Source organism: Hippocampus guttulatus, chromosome 14, assembly GCF_054856545.1.
Source record: "Hippocampus guttulatus isolate MCC_2025c chromosome 14, RoL_Hgut_1.0, whole genome shotgun sequence".
Lineage (NCBI taxonomy): Eukaryota > Metazoa > Chordata > Actinopteri > Syngnathiformes > Syngnathidae > Hippocampus > Hippocampus guttulatus.
In genome coordinates this window covers 12179822-12204216 of record NC_141274.1, presented here as the reverse complement: position 1 = coordinate 12204216, position 24395 = coordinate 12179822, and the positions used below count along the sequence as shown (strand labels likewise).

Below are 24395 nucleotides of genomic sequence, written 5' to 3'. Positions count from 1 at the left end.
TTGTGTCTTTTGTGTTCATTAATCGGCACAACTCCAAGATCACACTTGCTTTTATGGTAGATTATATATGATTATTAGCCAGGTGGTGGAGTGTTACATGCTGTTGCCTTTTGTGCAGATGTATTGATTCCTGGCCAGTGCCCCCATAAACCAGCCACAGCCAGACCCGACTGGATAATAGATGGATGGGTTGTTTCACTAAATGTATCTCACGTCCAAACCGTTGCAAACAAATCATGTGACTGATGCGATGTGGCGCCCCCTAATGGGGGCAAGCCGGAAAGTTGCAACACCATATTTGGTTATTTGTCATCTGTTACAAAAACGGTCTCAAGTTAAAGGAACAATCAACTACTCACAGTAGTTTCTTTCAGTGTATTTGGAGGGGAGGGACCCATGGGAGGAATGCTTTAAAATGTCAACTGCCCCTTTGATCACCGAAAAGATTGCTGCGATTCCTCCTCAAACTTAGGTCGAAGGATCCTCTTGCAACAGCATATACACCGCTTCTCTGACTACAAAGTAGAAGCTTAGCTTGATGCTCCGGCTTCCCCCGATCTCAGCAGGGGTAGGCATTGAGATCCTCCTCGTAAGAATCTCTTCAACGCAGTCGGGCCTGATAAGAGCGACGGAGCAGCGTAAATCAGGCCGTTCCGTGGCAGCAGACGCTCTCGCGCTTTTTGCAGGCCTGCATCAGAGGACCTGGTCCCCGTGTGCTCCAGATCGCTCTGATTAGCTCGCTGATGGATAGTCCAGCGTCTGGCTCTGTCAGCGGGGAGCTTCATGTCATCGCCCCCTCCCTTTCATCCTGCTTCCCCAGGGATAGGCCAAACGATCTCATCTCTTCACCATCCCAATCTGCCATCTTCTGCTGACTCCAGCCTAGCCCGAAGAGAATGGTGGCGGCAGCAAGTCTTACGTCTCACACACACACACACACCAACTTCCTCGCAGCTAACTTGGATGCTCTCGTCAGACATAGCCCTCCCTCCCCACGCCTCCATTTGGAAAAGAGAAAATGTGTGAATGGTGTAATCAGTAAACATTTTCCGTGGGCCTGTGGATTGATTTTTTTTTTTTTTCCCCCTTCGACGTGTGAGTAAGAGGAGGTGTGACAAGCCGAGTGGTAGCTGAGGCGAGTCAGGCAGCAGAACCAATGCTGATTGGGTCATAAGGGAGAACAGATGCAGAAATGAAGCACTTTGCTGCATGGAATCATACAAGAAAAAAAAAATCATGGGAGGATTTTCATGAAAAGGCTCATGAGGAAGACCCGGGAAGCACAACAAAGTTCCCTCATCTATGCTAAAATGGTTTGCGTAGCGAAACTTATGGATCTAAAGGCAGCTTTTCCAGCAAAAGAAAACGAAATGTACCGAACCCAAATCTCTTCCTGTTGTGCAGGTAAAGTTGATGTTGGGGCTGGTGAGCCTAAGTGCAGAGTGCCAGCAGGCCACCTACGCCCCCATCTCTGTCTCTCACACCCCCACGAAATATTAGTCCTAATCACATGCTGTATTTCACCAACCCACACAAAATGTTCAGTGCTCTTTCGGGCTACTCTGGCTGGTGAGAGGTGTCTGCGCACAGGGACCGTCTGTGGCTCCCTTAAGCCTGTTTCAACAACACAAAAACAAACGGTTTAAAAGTGCAGAAACATAAGGCCCCTGTCTTTCCAAGGGAGGGATGAGTAAACATTGTTAAGGGTTCGTTTTAGACACGGGCGCGCGTCATATTAGCATCCAGGGAAAGGAACTAGATTGTTGGCTTTTACAGCCTCTGCGAAATCCTTTTTTCACGACATGGACAGCTTGTAACACACCAGATCTTACAGAGGACCCACAGGACCTCTTCATATATTGGCACAGGCACAGAAGATCAGCATTTTCACGGTACCTAAGCCTGAAGACATTTTGAAATTTCAATTTTCAACACAAATGGAAAATGGGCACAATGCCGATTGTAAAGAATATCTTACTATTTTGTGTCAAACCGTGAGCCAATTAACCAAATGCGGAGTACACCCTGGAAAGTTTGCCAGTCAACAGATAGATAAACAACCATGAACACATCTGGACAATTAAGTCTGCAACGAAGTAACCTCACATGCATTTGGGGTGCATTTTGAGATAAGATGCAAAATGTCTGCTTGTTTCGTTTCTAACAACACAAGAGTCAGTGTTTTAATAGGGAAAGAAAAAGTGCCTTTTGTGCATAATCGAATTACCCGGACTGAAGGAAGAAAAAAAAAACATTTGCACTGTAATACACCCACTCACTGCCCTTGAGCATCTGAACTTACTGGTTGCACTGGTCCGTCTGATTTAATGATTAAATTAAAGTCTGCCAGGATATGATGATATCCCTCCCCTGAAATACTGGATGAATGAAAGAAGTGTGTCTCTGTGCATAAACAATTGTGAGTGACATGGCCAAATGAAGACCAGCTGAGAGCCCGCGAGGAACATTCCCTACAAATTAAATCCTACGGCCAATTAAAACTGCCATGGGCTCGCTGTCCTAATGGCCTGCAAATCGCTGGATAAGTGGCAGTCACATCTGATTTCCAACGTCATTCCGGCACATGTAGCTCAGCTGGAGCCGGGACAACAGGGTGAGGGGCCTGTATCACCCTCTGGAATGGATGACATAAGTCACAGTTATGTTTCCAACGGGTGTATTCATCACGCAGATGGAGACAGAACATGAGAACACACTGGCTCAGGCGTATGTGTTCACGTCACGTGCCTGTTCCACACGGACAGATGTCTTTGAGAGATGTGCCCCTACATACGCAACCGTGTCAATAGCATAAACGCATAGCGACACTTGTTCGAAGATACCCATACACTAGCCAATTATGATCCATTTCAGCAGGTATGTGGAGATGTTGTCCTCTCCGCCAGACCGTAATAATCACACCAATAGGGTCGCGCTCCTCCTGTCACCGACATCGAATTGCTGGGGCGGTGAGCCAAGCCATTCTGGCATCCCATTGGCTAAGAGGGACCGCTATCGTATGTGTCTATGTGTGTAGATAGACAGACAGATCGGTGTCAATGCAGCGTCCTTGTCATTCACCCCTCGAGCCATGAGGTGTTCTGATAGTTTTACGTAAATGTGAATCACCCTAAAAAGTGTTCACCAGTCCAACGATCGCTCACGATGCTGATGTTTGCCTTGGACATTTTCAAAGGATTGTTAAAAGCCGACAAAAGCAAAGGTCCAGGCAGAAAACCACTTCTGGGAGAGAACATGAACTAAAGAGGGCAAAAAATGACGAGGACGTAGTTAAAAATTAAATGACCATCATTTTTATTTTTTAATCTATTCTTTGTTTTTTATATTATGAATAGCTTTCATTTATTGTGCAATAATCTAATTGTAACATGTATTTGTTACATATTTTGTATTTTGCACATCTTTGTTATGTATTTTTATGCTTTAGAAAACATTTATGTCTCAATTTGGGGGGGCTTGGAACGGATTAGGGCATTTACATGGAAAACATGTCTCTACTTACAAAGTTTTCTCGTTAAGACATTTCCAGAACCAATTGATTTCATAAGTAGAGGTGCCACTGTACTTGCTTTACTTTCCGCCACGATGTATGTTAGAAGTAGGTTCGTTCAACTTCTTTCAAAATAAAGGTCAGACTTCACAGGGATAAATAGCTTCCAAATCTGGTCTCCGGGGAACCCTGACTGAACCTATAAGCAGCTTTGGCGCTGCGCGGCTCTGTGTCGATGGCCACGCGTGCTATCTCGGGGCCAAGATATCACCGAGTGTCTGGAGGGAGTCTCGCACGCGGCCAAGAATCTACGCCATCATTTGAACTCTTAAAGAACCGTACACCATGCGGGTGATGGCGGACGAGACGCTTTTAAGCAGCCGAATCTGAATGCGCCACTCAAGCAAAGCACTTTGTTTTATCGTTCTGTGATTTTTCCATGAATATAATTTTGGAGGTTTTTGCTCCTGGGGAGTGAATGGGAGCGTGAATCTCCAGAGCCACTTGGATAAGAATACTCCATGCAACACTGCATTTTGCTAAATAACCAATGTTTGATAGGCACAAACGTTTCGCTGTATGATCCCCCTGGGTGTGAGAGGAATAAATTAGCATTCCAATGGTGCTGAAGAAAGAGGGGGGGAAAAAATGTGGCCGTTGCCAACAACGCATTACGCTGACTAAATCGACCCAATTGCGGAGAATTGCACAAAGTAGAAGTTGTCCTCTGCGACCGTATCTTTTATGTTCAGATTCCTTCGAGGGCAACTTATTGAATTGTTCCTGACACAAATCCAGGCTTCCTCAGCCTTTAGCTTACATGTGCCATGTGTCTCTACAGGTGTCCCATCCAGCCCAAGGAATGTCATATCCATCGTGAACGAGACCTCCGTGATCCTGGAGTGGCATTCTCCGAGGGAGACGGGAGGCCGCGGCGACGTGGTGTACAACATCTTGTGCAAAAAGTGCCAGGCCGACCGGCGCGCCTGCTCCCACTGTGACGACAATGTGGAATTTGTCCCTCGTCAACTGGGTCTGACCGAGACCAGGGTGTTCATCAGCAACCTGCTGGCGCACACGCTATACGGCTTCGAGATACAGGCCGTCAACGGCGTCAGCAATAAGAGCCCCTACCCGTCGCAGCACGTGTCGATAGACATCACCACCAACCAGGCCGGTAAGTGGTTGCAGTGACAAGGTGTGATGAGCGATGAATATGGGGACGAGTTCGCCAGAATGCATCATTGACTTTGTGGTAGATGTCTTTGGGAAACATTTGTAGCCTTGCCTCTTGGTCCTTGTCCTGCCCTGCAGGGGAAAAAGTAAAATGTCTTTTGAATGTGTGAGAAATGTCATTTGAGAACAGATTTTTGATTTTTTTTTGTGCCATTCAGTGTCTCGGGATGGCTGACTGCGGTGCCAAAGGGTTTCTTTTACATAGCTGTTCCACTTGAAGCAAAATGATAGCTGGATATAAGCCAATTTAGATACTATAAGCTCCCTCACCCAAATCAAAACAAGGGATTGGAAAGTTGATATTTCGACCATTTCTTCGACAGGCGCCGTCATTCCTTTCCTTTGTGGTTTATTTCCAACCAATCAATGATAGCGATGGTCCCAGTTTCCGATTTTCCTCAAGGCATTCAAGTCGCTCTTGCTTTTTAACAAAGCCAACGGCATTTAGAAATCCTCTTGTCTATTTCTCCCTTTGAGACTCCCTTCTGCACGTAGCAAGCCACTTTGTTGTTTTCCTTGGGTCTTTTGCTTAACGAGACTTTGTTTTGAGCACAACGCCGCAGAGCGTGGCTCTGCTTCTGCTGCCATCGAAACCTACTACAACCCAGTCAAAACCGGTCGGACGTCGAAAAACACGTCAGCTTTCACACACGCTACAAATGCGAACATTTCTGCGTTTTAAATGCCACATTTTCACATTCGCACACATTGATCAAGAATATCTCGTACACTGAGAACCAGCAAGCGAACATGGCTTCATTTGCAGTACTCAGTACCCCTCATTGCGGTCACCTGGTGGATGCGAGGTGGAAAATCTTTCCTTCAGGGGGACTGAGATGTCGCCTTGCCGCTGCCGACTCACGTTGCAGTCACTGCCCACAATCACACCGACAGATGGCTAAATTCCAAATGAGCCAGAAAAGAGACCCTTTTTTTTTCATGCTTTCGTGTGTTTTAGATTAAACTGAGCACTCACATATGATGTGACTTTTCAAGCTGTCTTCATTTAGGGAGAACATTTTTTATAGGTCCGACACGTTGAACTACGTGGTTCACCTTTACGGTTGTGTAACAAGCTCGCCAGCTTCATCTGTTGTCATCGCTTTTATGTCAGACAGCTGGAGGAGAGCTAAAGATAAATACATGAATAGCTTCTGTTTTCAGGCTGTGTTGCAACTTTTTCAATCCTGCTTTCCGATGTACAGTACGTTCGCGGTTGTACATGCGGCGGAGCTTCAGCCGAGCATTCAAATTGACCTTCACCCTATTTTCTTTCTGCACTTTCTGCCATTGTTTGTGCGCGTGTCAAAAATGTTATCTGTCGTTTCCTGCTGGGGCCTTTTCATGCTCCTGTTGGTTTGGAACATGCACTTGAAAGGACACAAATCTATAAGGCTTTCATGGTAACGTGGAGTTGCAGTGAGGTGAAAGATGATCCGGAGTTGTCGTATGAGGTGATGTCAACACTTACGTATTTGCTTTTGAAGTTGGCCGGTGACTCACTCTGCCACGTTGTCCTGTCACACTCTGTAGCTTGTCATCGCCGTCCATTAAAATTGCACATGTCACATGTCCATTCTCCTGTCGGGAGCAAGAAAAATAGGATCACTTCGGCACCAGAAACATGGAGGAAATGTACCTTTTCATAGCCAACATTGCTGGGAAACACAATATACGCAACTATAATATACCTACAAACTAAAAAGTCAAAAATCTCTTGATCTTATCTTGTAAGAATTGTTATGAGGGCAAGGTGAAATGAATAATTTTATGGGGAATTTAGCTGGATAGTTTTGAGCTGCATGCAACATTCAGACGTGCTTCAGCAACTACAGCATATCTGCTCCATATCTAGTTGGTAATCCAAAATTACTAGCTATCTCTCTCTCTCTCTCTCTCTCTCTCTCTCTCTCTCTCTCTCTCTCTCTCTCTCTCTATCAATATATATATGTTGCTAGCTAGCTAGCATCGGTCCTTGTGTGAATTCAGTTTATTGTCAGTTATTTTGGAAATCTGACGAAGGATTTCATGAGCAACTGAATTCAAAGAATGAGTCAGAATTTGGGGGGAAGACAACCAAACGGTGCAACCATGGCAGTGAATTTGAGAGAAAGGAGAGTAAATAGGCCTTATTACCAGGGTGGTCTGTCGCGCTTTGACAGGCTAATAGCACGCTTGACAGATAGATGGAGACGAAGAAATGCCAATGTCTATTATCGAGGTGGGCTGCGGTAATGAAGTGTAATCTGCCAAGCGGGTGTCCCGCTCTTTGTGGCCTTTTGTTGCCAGGTAATTGCATTGTTCATGTTACACAAAGAGGAAATCGACGATGAAGAATTCTTCCTGGCGAATATTCAAAGCATCCAAATCCATTTTCAGTCAGCTGAAATTGTTCCCTGCAATTCTGTATTTCATTGGAATTAAACGCCTCTTGGCATTTAATTGGAATCTGACACGCCAGACGGTTTGTTCCCTTAAGGAATTTCTTTCATAAATTTGTCTGGAAAAGAGCCGCACGCTAGGGGAAAAAAAAAAAAAAAAGAACGAAACATGGAAGGTGATTAGATGAACGTTGTCACCACTATTATGGGCTCGCGACTCCAGCATGTAGGTGTGCAGCACTGCCAAGGATTCAACTACAATCCTCACTTGGGATGTGCAGTTGACTAATTGTCCTTGATCGACGATGTGGAGTGTTAATGATCTTTTTTTTAAATGTTATTTTAATCATTTCCATGGGATATAAGAATGGATCTGAATTATCTTAATAGTTGTTTCCATGCCAGTACAATCACTCCCCATACACCGGTTCACTCTTTCGTGGTCTCTACATTGCGGACGTCTCACAGAATTCCCAAAATTTGGAACGGAACTGTATTACACAACTTCGTCTACGATCAACATCACTCGCTAATTTAATCTACTACTCCAATTTAAAACGAATTGTAATCCCTCCACAGGTGGCCGAGGGTACACAGAGCCGCCTGTGTTCTTTTTGCTCACTTTATTGAAGGAATGATGAGAAAACAGACACCTAATAAGTTTGTTTACATTCAGGCACAAGCTGCCGACGGCTACAACTGACGCCGAGTCACTCAGCACGTGTTTGCTGGCCTCTACACTCTCATTTGCGGACTCCCGCATCACTCATCAACTGGTCAGGCCCTGACTCTTAGTTGCACGCATTCATGCAGATACTACAGTGTAGAGACGCGAGAATGCCGACTGCAGGTGGACAAAAAATAACGCCTGCCCTTGACATACCTACAGTATTTGTATTGGTATTATACATCCAGCTTTACCTGATACTGTATTTAAATAGCATTGATATGTGCAGGGTAGTCCGGTGGTCCAGTGGTTAGCGCGTCGACCTCACTGTGCAAAGGTGGTGGGTTTGATTCCAGCTGCGGCCTTCCTGTGGGGAGTTTGCATGTTCTCCCCGTGCCTGCGTGGGACTCCAAACTGGTTCGACAGCGCCTTAGCTGATTGCCGCCAAGTTGTGCACTCAATTTTGCCTCCGTCACCTGAGGCGATGATTAACAACCAACTCCACGCGATCGACCAATCATGCCATTTTGTTGTTGTTGCGTCACCAGATTAACGCGTCACCAGATTAATTTGCAAGAGTATATATTTGTTTTCCGACTGCCTGAAGGGGATCCATTTCATTGTTCAACATTTGAGCCTTGTCTATTAGTGCCAAGGAAATTCTACTTAACCCTTTCATGCACCCTGTAACCGAATGACATGATATGCTGTCCACTGTAGTAACTGCTCTCCCTGAAAGGGTTGAAATGAAGCGGTGGATTAACATTGTCGAAGGTTTCATCTGCATCATAGTCGGAATCTCGTTATTGACTGAATTTCATAAGACCTCACTGCTATCTGGGGGGGAAAAAAAAATGAAACCAGGTGGGACGGTCCTCACCATTCACCCGCCTCTGCTCTCCAAGAAAACCCGAAAAAACAAAAATAGAATACAGACGACAGCGATGCTAAAATGTCATAATTTTACACCACAGGCTGAAATGCGGAGGGTATTTTTCCTCCTTTACGCAGTCCACAAGTCTCTTCTTTTCTCTTTTGTGGAGCACCCTCGATATTTCTCTGCACTCACTGCTGCGTCATCCTTGACCTACATTGTGAGCCAGTATCCCTCTGACCAAAGATGCCAAGCTTAGCTTGAGCACAGCAATCCGTTCTATGGCTCTTCTGTCTGAAAAGCTTCTCCACCCACGATGTAAACACTACATCCTGCGCCATGCTAAGAGCAAGTCAAACAGTGTCCAGTGAGGCTAATCTTTAAAAAAAAAAAAAAAAATACAGACGCTTTATGATGCCAGCGCTGTTGGTGCCTGAACGGACTAAGCGCAATGCCAGAATCATCCATTTTTCCGAGCATAATTTGTCGTTATTTATCGCCGCATGGCTGACATCACTTCCCCACAGCAAGTATAAGTCATGTGGTATCGGTGTGTTGTATCGCAACACTTTTGTCAGCGATGACTACCGGTATCGGTATCACCACCGGCGCCTCCTGAGTTACAGGACAGTTTGATCCAATTACGCGACACCGTAAAGTATCAATTATTGTAAAATGACAGCAACGCCGTAAAATTAATGATCCAGTCTCTTGGGTCTGCTTTGACAATTCTATAAATATTTCAGTCTTTCTTCACTACATTCCAATTCTCTCATTTAATTCTCTCTGCCTCCCTCTGTCACAGCCAGACACTGAGAGACTTTGACTTTGATTAATGGCGAGCCAAGCTCCGCATTAAGAGCCAGGGGCAGCAAGTTGGGCCAGATAAAAGTAGAGCACCATAGCAATGGAGGGTAGGGGGGGGGGGGGGGGGGGGGGGGACAGAGGAGAGCAGGACACAGTCACCAATCATTGTCAGCGTCACTGTCCCCGGGTGACAGCGGGGGACACACTTGGGGACGACAGTGGTGCGTCATTAGGCTGAAACTCAACCCCATACAGACATATTGCCCCCCCCCCCCCAAATAGGACACAAGGACAAGATAGTTTACAACACCATATTCCAAATCGTTGAAATGTCATAAAAACAAACCCTTAATACTATTGGACACTTCTGTAGATATAATACGTACTCTACAATACAAATCTGGGTGGAAGATGACCCTTCCCTCTTTCACTGGTTATGGTCAAAAAAAAAAAAAGATCCTGACTTGTAATCTTCAGGCGACGTGTTGCCACACGGCTCCCACAGAGTGAGGGAAGAGGCCGTTTTCAGGCTTGTTTTGCCGCGGCAGAAAGTTGAGGAGTAGCCTACAGCAATACCGTCATCGTCAATGAATAAAACAGCAATATGAATCTGAAACTGCACCGTGCTGCACGCTGTCATACCCGGAATGACCAAAAACCAAGGTTAGAGTTTGCTCTGTAATTTACAGCCATTTAATTTACTTTCCATTCATTCCCTTCTTGACTGGACTCAATTCACTTGGGAGTGACACTTCTCAGACGACTGCCACCCAAGCAAAAGTTAAGCCCAACAGACACATTCTGAAAGTTTGCTCTGACGGGTCAAAATATTTTGGGACCCTTGACCACAGAAACACAGGGAAAAAAAACCACGTCTCCCGACCAAACTGAACTGAACCATCCTGCTGGTTACGACAGCAAAAATGTTCACCAAATCCAAAAATTTGTCATATGGGTTACATTACGATGGAATCCACCCCAAGGAACCGAAGTGGACTCCTATTGCGACACAATTTATGACTTCAAGATGACGTCTCCGTGAAAACAGTCTGTTGTGAAATTCTCCAGTCCTGGAAAACACCAAAATGTATACCAAGATGTATACTTTCCACTGACTTTAAATGCACATTCCTTGAATGTTTTCACTTTAAAACCGCAAATGTATTTTATCTCACACGATGGACAAATTAGCACATGATTCCAAATTGGAAGGGAAATTAGACATATTTATCCCCCTTGGCTTGAATACTCCGACATAAAAATCCAGCGCAATTACACAAGTTGAAAAACTACGGATACTGTACTGTATATAATATATGCGTATCATGTGTCGTCGCACTTTCATGTTGGAACCATACGCCACTTGGCGCATCCCGTGAAATCCCAATAAATTTACAGCATATTTGTGGTTGTAACTTGACAACATATAGGAAAGTTCAAGGGGAAGCCAATCAGGCTTGGAGAAGTAAGCCCGATTGGCTTACCATCACATATTATTTTTTATTTTTTGCAGGGGAGTACATGCACGTGAAAAAAAATGACCGGAAGGGTGCAAATGCATTCCCAAATGCTACTTTTCCACTGCAGGGATTTCATGTGGAGTGCGCCACCCCCCAATACCCCCCCCTTCCCCCGTACTGTCAGGAGCAGCATGTGCCTGTGGTCAGTAATTGATAACGTGGCCCAGGGAGCGCTACCTAACCCGGCTTACCGGAGCATGAAGCAGTCTGAGAAGGTTGCGAGGTGACGCTCAATCTTCACACTCTGTCGAGGGTAGGATTGCGGTGAGAGCCAAGTGAGTCGGATGCCACCGAATCCCTTCATACCAACAGGATAAATCGAACCCCGATGTTTGTTTGCGTTTGCATTTCAGCCTCGTTATCAAGCACTCCACTTTAAAGATATTTAGCTACTATTAAAGCCATACGATAGGCCATCGAATTCGAATAAAACTTGGCATGAAAGCAAAGAAGCCAAATGAATGACAAGTTTATTTGATTTTTTTTTTCTTTTACAGAACTCTCGAGACTTGTCGATAGAATGGCTCTATGAGGGCGAAGTACGAATAAGAGATGGGGAAAGAAACTACTCAGGAACGAGATAAAGAGGGGTAATAAATTGAAAGAGGATGCCATTTGCAGAGAACTTATTCAGGACGATGGCAAGTTGAGGCCAGGTGGAGAAATGATGAGGCTTCAGCAGCAGTGAGCAGGCCAAGAGCCAAGTGAATGATGGGAGGAAAATGTAGAGCAGGCGCTCGTGCTTTTTTTTTTTTTTTTTTTTTTAATGCCTGCAGTTAGGAGTAGAGATTCCTCATCTTTTCGACAAATACCAGCACACTTAGCTCACTATGAGCCACTGCAGTTTCTTTTTTTAATCAAACCTACTTGTCTGTTTCCAACATGGTGTGCTGATGAAGTTTGTTTTGCTCAAAGTTTGTTTTTGCCGCTTTGGAAAAGGCATTTAGATTAGTGTCAAGTCATACTCTCTCATGGTGCTGAAGACGTCGTAGGTGTTGTGAATTTTTTTTGATGTTCGGCCTCACTTAAAAAAATATACATACCGTATTTGCAACCGCGGGTTTAATCTCTATTCACAAGATTAGATCGCAGTGCTCTTTGGATATTTTGTGATGTAGAAACTCAAAGACCGCAGTCCTCTCTTGGCAAGTCGGTGACATTTAGAAACCTGACAGTCCCGGTAAATCACAGAATAATACACTCAATAGATGCAAAACAAATCTTGTTTTCAGCACCTGGGAAATGTATTTTTTTTCCCCCTCACAAGCAGATGGGTCTAGGTTATTCAACGTCTTTGACGCTTCTGTCAGTGGTGACAAGGCAACCCTGAATCTGTAAATGTCACACGTATGAATGTCTCCCAAGAGATAAAAATGGGGTAATTCATTCTGCCCTGGCACATGGCACCTGTTCTCGGGGGGGGGTGTGTGTGGGGGGGCTTCACAAACCCTCAAGTGTTGGTCTTAACTTGCCCTGGATTGAAGATGACGAGTCTTTGTGCAAGTTTCTTTGGGCGGTCTTTTATTGAACTAACCTTCGGGCATACAGCCCACTTCAGACATAGTTTCCACCTCAAAGTTTTGAACGCGCACACAATTCTGCTTCTTGTCCAATAACACAGCCCCTCAGCGAAGGCCGAGGAATTCATGCGTCAAAGAAGAGTCGGAAGGGTAAAGAACAACATCTTCGTAAAGGAACAGAAAATTGCAGACCGTCTGGGATTATTGAGGCAGTCAGGTGAAGTCATGTCGCTGAAGCTTACAGTATATTTGCGGCTTGACCAGAAAAGCAAGAAAGGTGGCAAAATGGGACACGACTGGTGATGGGCTAAAATGAACACCATCCATCCATACATTTTCTTCAATTTATCCGGGATGGAGTCGCAGGGGGAGCAAAGTGATGAGAGAAAGCCAGACTTTGCTCTCTTTGGCCACGTAGTCCAACTCTTCTGGGGAGATCCCAAGATGCTGTCAGGCCACCTCGAGGACATAGATTCACTGTACTGCATCTTCCCCAGGGTCTCCTCCTACTGTGTTGTCCCCAGGGAGGCGTCCGGGAGGCAGCCTAAACAGATGCCCTAAACGGCTGTCCTCAGAGTCTCTCCCCGATGACCGATCTGGAGAGGAAACTTATTTCGGCTGCTTTTATCCACAATCTTGTTCGTTCGGTCACCGCCAACATCTCGTGACCATAGAGTGCGGGAATGGAAAATCGGTCAGGAAATCGAGAGCTTTGCCTTTGTTGGCATGGCTTCTTCTTCAACACGACGGAACTGATGTGGAGTCAGCTTCACTGCGATCGCTGCACCAATCCCAATCCTGCCTCCCATGCCATTCTTCTCTCACTCGTGAACAAGACCCCAAAGTACTTGAAGTCCCCCACTTGCGACGGCGATCTCATTCCTGGTTTGGAGAGGGCACTCCGCTCCACCCTTTCCCGACCATGACCTCAGATTTCTGAAGCGAGAGTTTGAAGATAGCGGCTTCATGAATCCAGCAGAACCGCATCGCCTGCAAAAAGATGAGATGCAAAATCCTTTTGCTTTTTGCAAAAGGATTCTTCAGTCAGTACTGCAAATAAGAAACTATCGCTCAATCTGAAAGGTCAGACAAAAGACAAAAGAGAAACTGGAGTCGTCTAAATTATAATCGCAAAGACAAGCAGTACCTTTAAGATTACTCCCGAAGACCAAACCAATGTATCGTTTTGAGAATTTGCTCGCTAATTAGTTTCTCAAACTGACAAAGAAGCGATCGCTTTGCTGCCTTGGCCGTTGGTATGTTCATTTGTGATGTTATCGGGAGTTCATTGTTCCATTTCCACCTCAGTTTTGTGGCTCAAATGAAACGGTTGGCATGCTGCCCTGCACGCGTAATCCAAACTCCAACATAGCGGCCATGTGATTACCGGACAATTAAAGTAGACTGATTGCATCAGACAGTGTTTGTAAAAGAGGGTCTACAGTACTTCCTGTTGATTATAATCATGTTGAGTTAAATTACTTTCAAGAGTCATATATCATCCAAAGTCGGGTTGTTGGCACAGCGCATGCAAGTTGATCGAGACCGTTAAAGATATGCGTCTTGTGTGTGCGTTTTTCTTACAGCTCCCTCCATTGTTCCCATCATGCATCAGATCAGCTCCACCATGAATAGCTTCACATTGTCGTGGCCGCAACCAGAACAACCCAACGGTATCATTCTGGACTATGAGCTACGTTACCATGAGAAGGTAAGATACTCGTTTTAACTGATTCGATTCGGGGGCGGTCCTGTGTAAGGCGCCCAGCAGTCATGCACCTTCAATTCGTTTAGTCTTGACATTCCACAAGCTCTGTTGCCTTTCCATCGCAATGTTGCAGTCTCTCTTCCATTCTGTAGTCTTCGTAGCGTACGGTAGACTTGGGTACGATGATCAAAATTGAGTTGTCCTTTAACTCAGTCTTTGTTTTCAATGTTTGGCGATAGTTTATCCGCCCCATCTTTTGAATCCAAGCCATCATGGCGTGTCAAATGTAATTGCGTTTTGACATACAATAACAATAAGCAAACTGAAAATCCGGGCACCTAACCGGGTTAACAATGTTTTCATTGCGTTTGCTGTATCACTCCCCTCGGGTTCCTCGTTGCAGATGAAGCAAATGGGTTGACCTGTGCTCACAATGTACCGACCTGCCCCTCGCTGTGGAAATGCATTGGATCTGAGGAGTGAATCGCATCGATCCGTCTGCTCTCACACAATGCGTCTGCTTTATTAAGTCGCCAGCCCAACCCCTCGGAGCCTACGCTGCTCCAATATTGACCTGGATAGTCGTTTCCCAAGGCCTTGGATAGAACGATAGCAAGAGATCAGAGGCTGCGGATTCTCTTTCGGGCCCCTTGTTTGTCCTTCTAAAACTGATCGATAGGCCGTGCCATGTTGGTCATGCACTTTTGCCTTTTACGAGATATGGTGAACCTTGGCTCATCCTCTGCTTACTGAATAATAGATTGAAATCCATACAGTAGATAAATGATCATGTGTATTATTTATTTCAAACTGATTTTACGAAAGGGCCATGGATCAATACCTGTAACTCAAATGTATTATATCTTTATCCCCCCCCCCACCATCTTGTTTTGCTTTGTTCATGAAACCGATTCCAATCGCCAAGGACTTGAGGAAGCTAATCTTCCAGACAGCTTAGTGTCATGTAAATAACAATTATACAGCCTCCTATTAGTTTATGAATATCAATGAGAGCTAATCCTATTGATATTTACATAGCAAGTCATCACGCAAACAGATGAGCACGGCATAATCGCAAATTAGAGAATCACGAAGGACAGAGTGACTAATTGCACTGGGATAATTCAGGTGAACACACTCCACCAAATTGAAGACGCTTTCTAATGCTTGACGTACAGCCTTAGACGAAACCGAACTGCCAAGATGAGTTCCGTAGATGTGTGTTTCTCGCATCTTGCCACGTTACAATCCAGCCAGATCAAGGAGCTCTTCAAACTGGTTCTAAGAAACTTTCATCCCGGTGTGTATTGATGATGTGGCCACTTACTCACTAGGAGGTGATGACGGAGGGAAGATTTTTGCCATGTCTATAAAGCACGCCCATGCGCACTCCGGCAGTCCCCCCACCACCACCCCCACCCCCAAGTTACTAATCTCCTGGATAATGCAATCGTAAAAGGATATTCTCTCATAAAAAGAGCCTTCTACACGCTGCTTCTGTTTCAGGCATCCCTCCACTCTGAACATTATTTATTTATTTAATCTGGACGTGAGTGTCCCAGCAGGCTTTGCACAGTCAAGTAATCCTCAACCCTGCGCAAAGTCATCTCGCTGTAAATTCCATCTTGCAGGAGGCACTCGCTTTCAATTTGCAAAGGCGACGCGAAACCTTCATTGTATGTGGGTATGGCTCATTTGGACAACAACCGTGTCGTTCTGTCTTGTTAGAAATTGTTTTCCTTTTGGAATTTGTGAAAGATTAAGAAATGATAATAGCGTGTGTGTGTGTGTGGGGGGGGGGGGGGGGGTCCTATTGAAATCAGCAACATTTCATTTAAATGGAATCTTGAACCAAGCAGGCATTCAAAATTAAAGTACATTTTTTCTACTAGCAAATTGATGTGTTCGGCGTTACCCCTTGTGCACGGCTAATTAATTTAAGACTTCTACTCTTTCTACTACCACTACACTGACTACTGTAAGCACAGCTATTACAAAAAAAAATACATCAAACAATTTAACCAGCATCACATTATTAGTAATCAATCCACTGTAGACGGATCATATTTGACAGTTGGTTTATATTTCCCAAAACTAAAGCTCATCATGATTCATTGAAAGGTGTCTTCAACATTAAGAAATGATGGTGAGGTGTTAATGGCAAAGTATTGTAATGGAGAAAACAAGGCACGGGTGTCCGAAAGAAGTCGGGGCATTCTGTTTAAACGGCATCCATCTTGGACTCGAAGCGCTCCAGGAAAACAAGCAAGCGCCGCAAATACTTGGCATGCAAATTGAGGTGCAAATTACAAATACGCCTGAAGGCTCCTCTCACCTCCTCAGGCCACATGATGCAAGTTGTAAGCAAGTGCTCTCAGGAAGTTCAAATTAAAGGTTGGAGAGGCAAAAAAAAAAAAAAAAAAAAGTGAAATATTGCGCTTGTTCCTCCGGCTTCCCAACTAGTGCACTCTTATTTTCCTGAGAATTTCGGCAGGGTAGAAATAACACAGCATAGCAGAGGTCGGGCCCTCTATTAAGGCTACAGCTGAACAGCCGTATGTGTGTGTAAATGTGTGTGTGTGTGTGTGTGTGTATGTGTGTGTGTGAAGGAGAAAGGGGGGGGGGGGGGCGAGTGAGAGAGAGAAAGAGAGCGTCTTAGCATTAGCATTAGCATATTAATGCTTCCGGTGCATTACTGTATGTGCCATTTAAGAGCAAGGAATATTTTTGTGGACCAACACAAACTCTGAAATGTCACTTTAGCTTTTCATACTATTATCAGAGGAAAAATTCAAACTCGACCAACTAGCCCGCAGCACATTAGCAGACGCGTGGAAGGTGTCCTATTGACGACTTCAGATTTCAAATAGAAATCACATTGCCTGTCTTTCTTCATTCTTCCTTCAGAACTGCTTTCTTCTCTCCCTCTCGGGCCCCCCCCCCCCACACACACACGCCATTAACTCATCAGTCACCAGGCGAATCGAATACTACTGTCATCCCCATAAAGTTGCTGCAAAGCAGATGGAAACTAGACAAAGCGAACTGAGCCGCCTGAAGTTTTTGCCCACGTTTACAAATATATTTTTTTCTTTCACCTCTGTCATACATACAACATTAATATGTCATTTTTCTCAGTTTTAATGTATGTGTTTTGTGTCACGTTTTAATTTGGATGGGGTTTTTTTTGTGATACATCCTTCAAAAAAAGATTAAGATTAAGATTGAATCTTTTTTTTCTGGCATCCATGGAGCCTCAAAATTTTGGGGGGACAAATTCCACACACAAGCACACACACACACATTTAGCCACCACAAATAAATGAACCTGATCGTTGGCGACATTTACATTTAAAGCGTGGGCTCCGCTGCACATCTAATAAAAGCATGTTCCCAACCAGTCATCAGCCCACCTCCAGGGGGGCACAACATGTGATTAAGTCTTCATTAAGCTGCCTAAATAACAAGCGTGCACGCTTTGCAGCAGGAGCCTAAAGTCACTTGGTGGGCCGATGAAAAGCGAGTCATATCAAGAAGAAATTACGGCAAGCATTGGCAAGGAGGGGCATCGTGGCGAGGGGCTCGTGTGATGATTGGGATCAGATAGGGAGAATGTCACTTTTTAATTATTTAGCATTCGCTCTAAAATGCTCCTTTAGATCTTTTAAAGTGTCATTTGTTTGTTGAAATGTAGTGCAATCAAAATACAGCTGTTTTCCCAATCATGAGTAATATTTTTTTAACGATTTATTTATTTATTCAATGATTTATAAATTACAAAATGGATATAAATAATGGGATCATTTTTGGGGGCAAGGGAGCCCGTGCACACGCCTAATATAAATATTATTCGGCTGCATTGCTTGTTGTGCCTTTGCTTGGGGGAACTTTCAGCCATTTCTGAAATTCTTTGAGAAGGGCCGAGACAGAAATGCAGCCGGCCACAGACCCGTCGATGTCACACCAACCCCCGCCCAGTTTCTCCGGAGCGCGTAGGAAACGCGCAGATGGACAGCGTTACATACAGTTTCACGTCCAATCATTCTTGTGTTTACAAATATGTTAACAATGCGTGAAATTTGAATTTGAACGAGTCTAAATGTGTTGGAAACGTGTGTGAGGTATACATTTTTTTTTTTTAAGTCTCAGATTTTCAGCTATTGCAGGGTAGGGTGTTTGAACAAATCCTCCACCTAAACAGGGCTTCACTGAATTTTCTTTTCCCCCCATATTTCATTGACCTTTTTATTTATTTATTCATTGAAATCAACTCTATTCATCCCGAATACTGCACCCCCTTCTAATTGTGAGTGTGTCTGTGAGTCCATGTGTGAGCCTGTGAGGAGGACACATGGTACCCCACCATGCATGTATTTGCGCCAAGTGGCCATGCTGTCCATTTTGCGTGGTTGGCATTTTGGTAAAGTGCACACACACACATACACACACACGCACACACACTACAAGTTAATTACAATGCCGTTCCAGGTTTGGAGACAATAATTTCTTGTTTAAAAAAAAAAAAGGCAAATAGTGGGAAGTGAGTTTTTGCACTCGCATTTGGCTCGTCGAAAATCACCAAGTTAGAGTATTGTGGCCAAGAAGAGAGCAACTATTGGATCATCTCTGCCAAAAGATGACAAAAGAGCCACAGTAACTCCACTGGATTGTCTCCAAATCTGACCACTGACGATCCTTTTATGGGTTTCCAAGATGCCAGGTAGTAGATAATGAGTTGTTCAACACGAGCTCACAGTTTTTCTTCGGCAGGCATTTTGTTGGCAGTTTGTCTCAAATATTTTTGGGACAGACACACGTTTTTGTGCCTAGTCGTGACTGCACAGGTTAGGGTGTGGTCCTTCTAATTGCCAGTAGTGAATCCAACTTCTTGGGTATCCCCCTCGAACCTTCTGCCGATTACCGGCTCCTTTTTCTTTTTTTTTTTCTTTTTTGTGTGCGTGTTTGTGTGTAATCCCCATTTGACTGGCAGCGTGAAAGAGCCCTTCCAAGCTGGTACACCCACAAGGGATGCTCCCCCATTGGATGTTTGCCATCTGTCGGTCACCTGTCTTCCTCCGAAAAACTCAACAGATGGGGGACGTGGTTCCGAGAGCTGTAGAGTTTGGAGTGAGCTCATTGTGACCTCACCGAGTGGTCTCTTCGCATTCAGTCGTGGCATAAGGACCTAGCGACTGTGTGTCTTCGCTCGGGGGGTGTTGTCTAAATTCTCGTTAGTGTGCTTTTGCAGGTCCTCAGCTGCTTTAAAGCTAAAGAATATACTTTATGCACCCAGCTCATTGGTGGGCTAACAGATGCTGTGGACCAAAGGTTTAAAATGAAGCCGTGAGCATAAATGCTTCCCCACTACACCTCGGTAAACAATGCGGGAAAATATAGCAGCAAAGCATATTGCGGTAATTAAAGTGTCTTATAAAGCACAACGGAAGAGACAAATGCGCAAAGCTGCTCTGTAAAAGTGTTAGTGCTGTGCCACGATAGACATTGTTTGTGTGTGTGTTACTATATGAATGAAGCTATTCAGGAAGCACATAACGCTCCTTTTCCATTCCTATCGAAACAGCTTGCACTTTCCTAGAAAGACTTTTTGCACTGTTCGGTTTTCTTTTTTTTTGTTTGTTTGTTTTGCCTTCCCGTTCTCTGTGCAGTGTTTTCCTCGCTAACGTGTGCCGTGTGTACATTCCCGCTTTCAGGACCACGCGGAGATCAACTCCACCATCCTGCGGAGCCAAACCAACACGGCGCGTGTGGAGGGCCTGCGCTCGGGTACCGTGTACGTGGTGCAGGTGCGGGCGCGGACCGTTGCTGGTTTTGGCAAATACAGCAGCAAGATGTGCTTCCAGACTCTCACAGATGGTAAGGACCTACAATCCGGGAGAGACCGCTCCTTCTCTCTCTCTCTCTCGCTCTCTCGCTCTCACGCCAACACTTGATTTCTCGCATTGGATTTGTTATTGCAGTATTATTAGTTGGTGAGATTGATGTGGCGACCCGTGTTCAATTGCACTTCTGTTTCCACAGCAAAATTAATTCCCTTCAAGAGTGTGTGTGCGTGTGCGTGTGTGGATTTAATGTCGAAAGCAGAATGTCTTTTGTTTGTGCAGCTAACTGTGCTTGATCCACAATGCTAAGCTAATTGGTTTTTCACCCAACCATTCCAGCGTCGGAGTGCAGTGATTAGGAGTTGATGAGATTTTTTTGGGGGGCTACGGGGTGGGGGGTGGGGGTGGAGGAGCGGCCACAAGAGGGGGTTTAACAGAGAAAAGGAGGGAGGGAGGGTTCCAAAGATCCGCAGGAACTCGCCGTGGCATGAGTTGTGAAACGAGAAATGAAAGCGCCATTGTGAAGTAGAAAGTTAGCATCCGTCACCAAATGAAAGATTCTAAAAGCAGGTTAACAGCGTAGCGTAGCTAAGCCACAAAACAATGCAAAAAGCGTCCATCCCTAAAATGCTGTTTTGATCTTCTGGCTTTGCTATGACACAATTGAACTCTTTTCTGTCTTCTGCCATTAATTTGGCCTTTCATGTGGATACAAAATAAAATTATTTTGGATTGGATAACTTTATTGTCAAATGTACTGTATGTGTACCATGCAGCACAGATGAAATGTCTTCCCTCTCAACATAAAGCAAGAGGGGCCGCTGCGAGTCCGCGCCGCTACCATGAGAAAAGTGAACAAAAAAAAAAGGGCAAAATAATACAAAACAACACAGACAATCGTGCACTCTTAACCGCTTTCCTGCATACACTTTGTTGCCTGAAGCAGTTATAGATATAAGAATTGTTATTATATTATATATTATTATTATAAGAATTGTTATAGCTAATGTGTAGCTTTGAACATGTTACACATTTGTTTTTAATGAAGGTTTGCCAACCTCGACCTAGCAGGTAGTTTAGTTGCTGCAAAAAATGATGTCGACGAAAGAATCTTCGCTAGCATCAAGCTGTATTTTTGAAGCATTCGACAAGCAGTCAGTAATAGGAGGTGGAACGGCGGTTTTGAGTGCAGGATTGATCACAACGGTTCGTTAGATGAGTTGGACAACATTTGTGCACAAGTCACTTCAATCAAGCCCAAAGGACTCTGAAGTCACCGAGCAGCTTCGTATTTTTCGCCTCACGCTGATCAAAGCCCCGTTTCTTTGTCTGTCGTGTTCTATTAGGTGTGTGTGTGTTGTCATTTATTACAGAAGGAAGCCAGTGTGAGAAATAGCGTACGGAAGGCTCCTGCTGGTGTGTCGTGATAACTTGAAAATGCGGGCATCTGCGATTTTCTTTTTGTGGATGCTATCGATGATGCCCTTATGCGGTGGTGCAAAACGAAAATAAAACGCAACCCGTCTGGGCGTTTCAAACTCATTCCAGCGTTAGGCTTAAACTTAGTGGCTAAAGTAGATGCTGTGGCACATTCGTGCCCCACACCCCCCCCCCTCTCAGTGTTTACAAATGTTCCCGAAAAAAGCAAAGGCACACACTTCACGCTCGCTGTTTTTCCATTTATTGGCGAGCCGCCACCGCGCGATATTTGTCAGAGCACTTAGCAGCGGGCGCCAGCGAGCTGCCGATGCTCGCGCCCGTCGGCTCCACCTGCTGCCATTTACGCTGCTTTGCCTCCATCTCCTCAACACACTTTTTTTTTCCCTTCACCAGTGTGTGGTTGAAAGTAAATCTAATATCTGTAAGATATGAATAAGCGAAAACACTCAATTGTGAACAAATACACAATTTAAAAAAAATTATTGTTCATTCAGTTTAAATGAGGAGGAGGATAAGAGGGGCAACTGCAGCCCCTTCATTTAAAATGTTCTTTTCCATAATGACGTGAGGAAATTCTGATTGAAGTCTTTTCTTGTTTGTTTTTCTGTTTCTTTTCTAATTCATTGATTGTTATGGGCAATCCGGGGAAAACTGTCATCTTTTGTCCCCAAAATATTCATCAAGTGGGACGTCACGTTGTCTTCAAAGATTGCTACGCAATTCTCTTTGTTGGTTTTCTATTTTTTTATTAGGAATGGGGAAGACTGAGTTTCCTTGTGTATGAAATGTGCTATATCAATAAATCTGCCTTGCCTAATTTCAAACAAACATGTCGAGGGAGATAACCAGTTCTTGCCTGAATGTTTAAGGGTCCACGGTTTTGAGGTTTTCTGTGCAATGTCTTTTGGTGCAAACCTCGTGAAACAGCATTCCAAAGTGCGGTTTCTTTTACAGGTACGGCGATATTGAAAGATGAAGGCCTCCTTGTCATTATTTTTTTTGTTTTTTTTCTCGCATCAATAGCACACCGCCTCTCTGTGTCACTCGGTCTCAGTTTATCAAACACAACTTGTCACTCATCCCTGCCAAAGCTCGACGGATTTCAGTCGGCGCCTCTCAGCTAAGACATCTGTATGTTTTCTTTATCCGTCAGACATCCAGGCGAGCCGTTCCGCACGCACAAAAGATGCACTCTCATGCGAATAGCTAAATGCATACCATTTAAAGTGGGGGTGTTCCCCCCCTTATTTATTTGGGGGGGGGGGCGTCAAATAGTAGTGTGCTAAAGTCTTAGGCCATCATTTGATTTTTTTTTTTATGTCAGCAATGCAGTACTGACCTTAACATAACATAAAATTCAGTCTGCTGAGCGCATGGGTGTATAAACTGCAGCCACTAAAAAAAAAAAAAAGTACTGGTTTATAAACCGCAAATATGACACATACAGCGGTGCCTTGACTTACAAGTTTAATTAATTCCGTGACCAGGCTCGCATCTGAAAACACTTGTATCTCAAATCGTCTTTGAAGTGAACCGAAATGTCATTACGGTTTTCTCTAACCTTTTGCAGGTGATACGTTCGTAGCCAACTTCCATTTTTAAATCTCTTTTTGTTTTATTTTGTGTGGGGTCGAGGCATAAGCCTCGATTAAGGTTTTTTACCGTTTCCATCCTTCTAAACACTTGTTACATTTATGTTTTAAAATACAAAATGAAGAATAAATAGCGAGCTACTCTGCACCCCAGCAGCGGACGACGACGATGCAACGTCGCATCGCATTGTAGCCAGAAGTACAATCGTACAAACTTTAATGTAATTATTAGCGGACGTTTAGTCATCCTCTTCCTTGTTTGTTGCCAAAGTGTAAAATTAATTTCCCGATAAAAATCAACAATTCTTGACTGGTCTGAATCAGAAGGAAGAAAAGTAGCAAGAAGACCCAGTGAGCATGATGTCTGTCTACATGTGTTGCCCTACCATTTGTGTTCAAATATCAATGGCTGAAAGGGTTACAGCAACAGCATTCATGTCACAAAAAAAAAAAAGATAATTTGGAAATTTCAGTCCTTTTGGAGTGTTCTGTAATGAAATGTGGTTAATAAGGTGTTTTTTTTTCATTTTAGAAGACTTCAAATCAGAGCTGAGGGAGCAACTTCCTCTAATTGCGGGGTCAGCGGCTGCAGGAGTGGTCTTCATTGTTTCGTTGGTTGCCATCTCGATCGTGTGTAGCAGGTAACCGCAATTTCCTTTGAGCGCCCGCAGTGCAGAAACATTTTTTTTCCCCTCTTCGTAATGACATCCTAGCCAACATGTCCTCTTTTGTTTATGCTGTTTTTCCTCCACCATTGTGTTCCCTGGGGCATTGAAGCAAATGCAGGGGTACGCTCGTGTTAACATAAATGTATCGCAAATAATGTCAACCTAATGGTAACGCCGCCACCCATGTGACTATTTATACAATGCGGCTTTGCTTTGCGGTAAGGTGTCAATAATGTCAAGTTTAGGTTTTCATTTCGCAATATAATCCATATTTGCCTGCAGTCACATTGATCATCATATCCCTGGAAAGTACGCGGTACATAAACACACCCAAATGAGCTTGTTATATTGCATAAATGCAAGCAAGCATATTCCACCGTCCGGCATCATTTCACAGAGAAGTTAAACTGTTGCAACTTCTGCCTTGTTAGTGAAGTCGAGCTGATTTAATTTGGCATTAGCCGGTCACTCTGCCACATCGCTCAGGCGCCCTTGCTTTAGATATTTGAAGGTCACATTTTCTGCTGAGCCGCGCGCAACTTTGAGCCTTCACAAAAGAGGCCGGGGCTCTTTTGATGGCGCATGAAAAGCAAAGTGATCCTATCGAGATCTAATTAAAACTCAAAACTTA

General features: G+C 44.3%; 1 protein-coding gene across 3 annotated transcripts in view; it reads left to right on the top strand.

The window, feature by feature from the left end:
- Nucleotides 1-24395, top strand: part of ephb1 (EPH receptor B1) — a 132551-nt gene that overhangs the window by 84317 nt on the left and 23839 nt on the right. For all 3 annotated transcript variants that reach the window (XM_086128719.1, XM_086128718.1, XM_086128720.1), the window contains exons 5-8: nt 4353-4688; nt 14103-14227; nt 19936-20098; nt 23629-23737. In XM_086128719.1, the coding sequence (XP_085984845.1) occupies nt 4353-4688; nt 14103-14227; nt 19936-20098; nt 23629-23737 (733 nt within the window). The remainder of the gene's footprint in view (nt 1-4352; nt 4689-14102; nt 14228-19935; nt 20099-23628; nt 23738-24395) is intronic.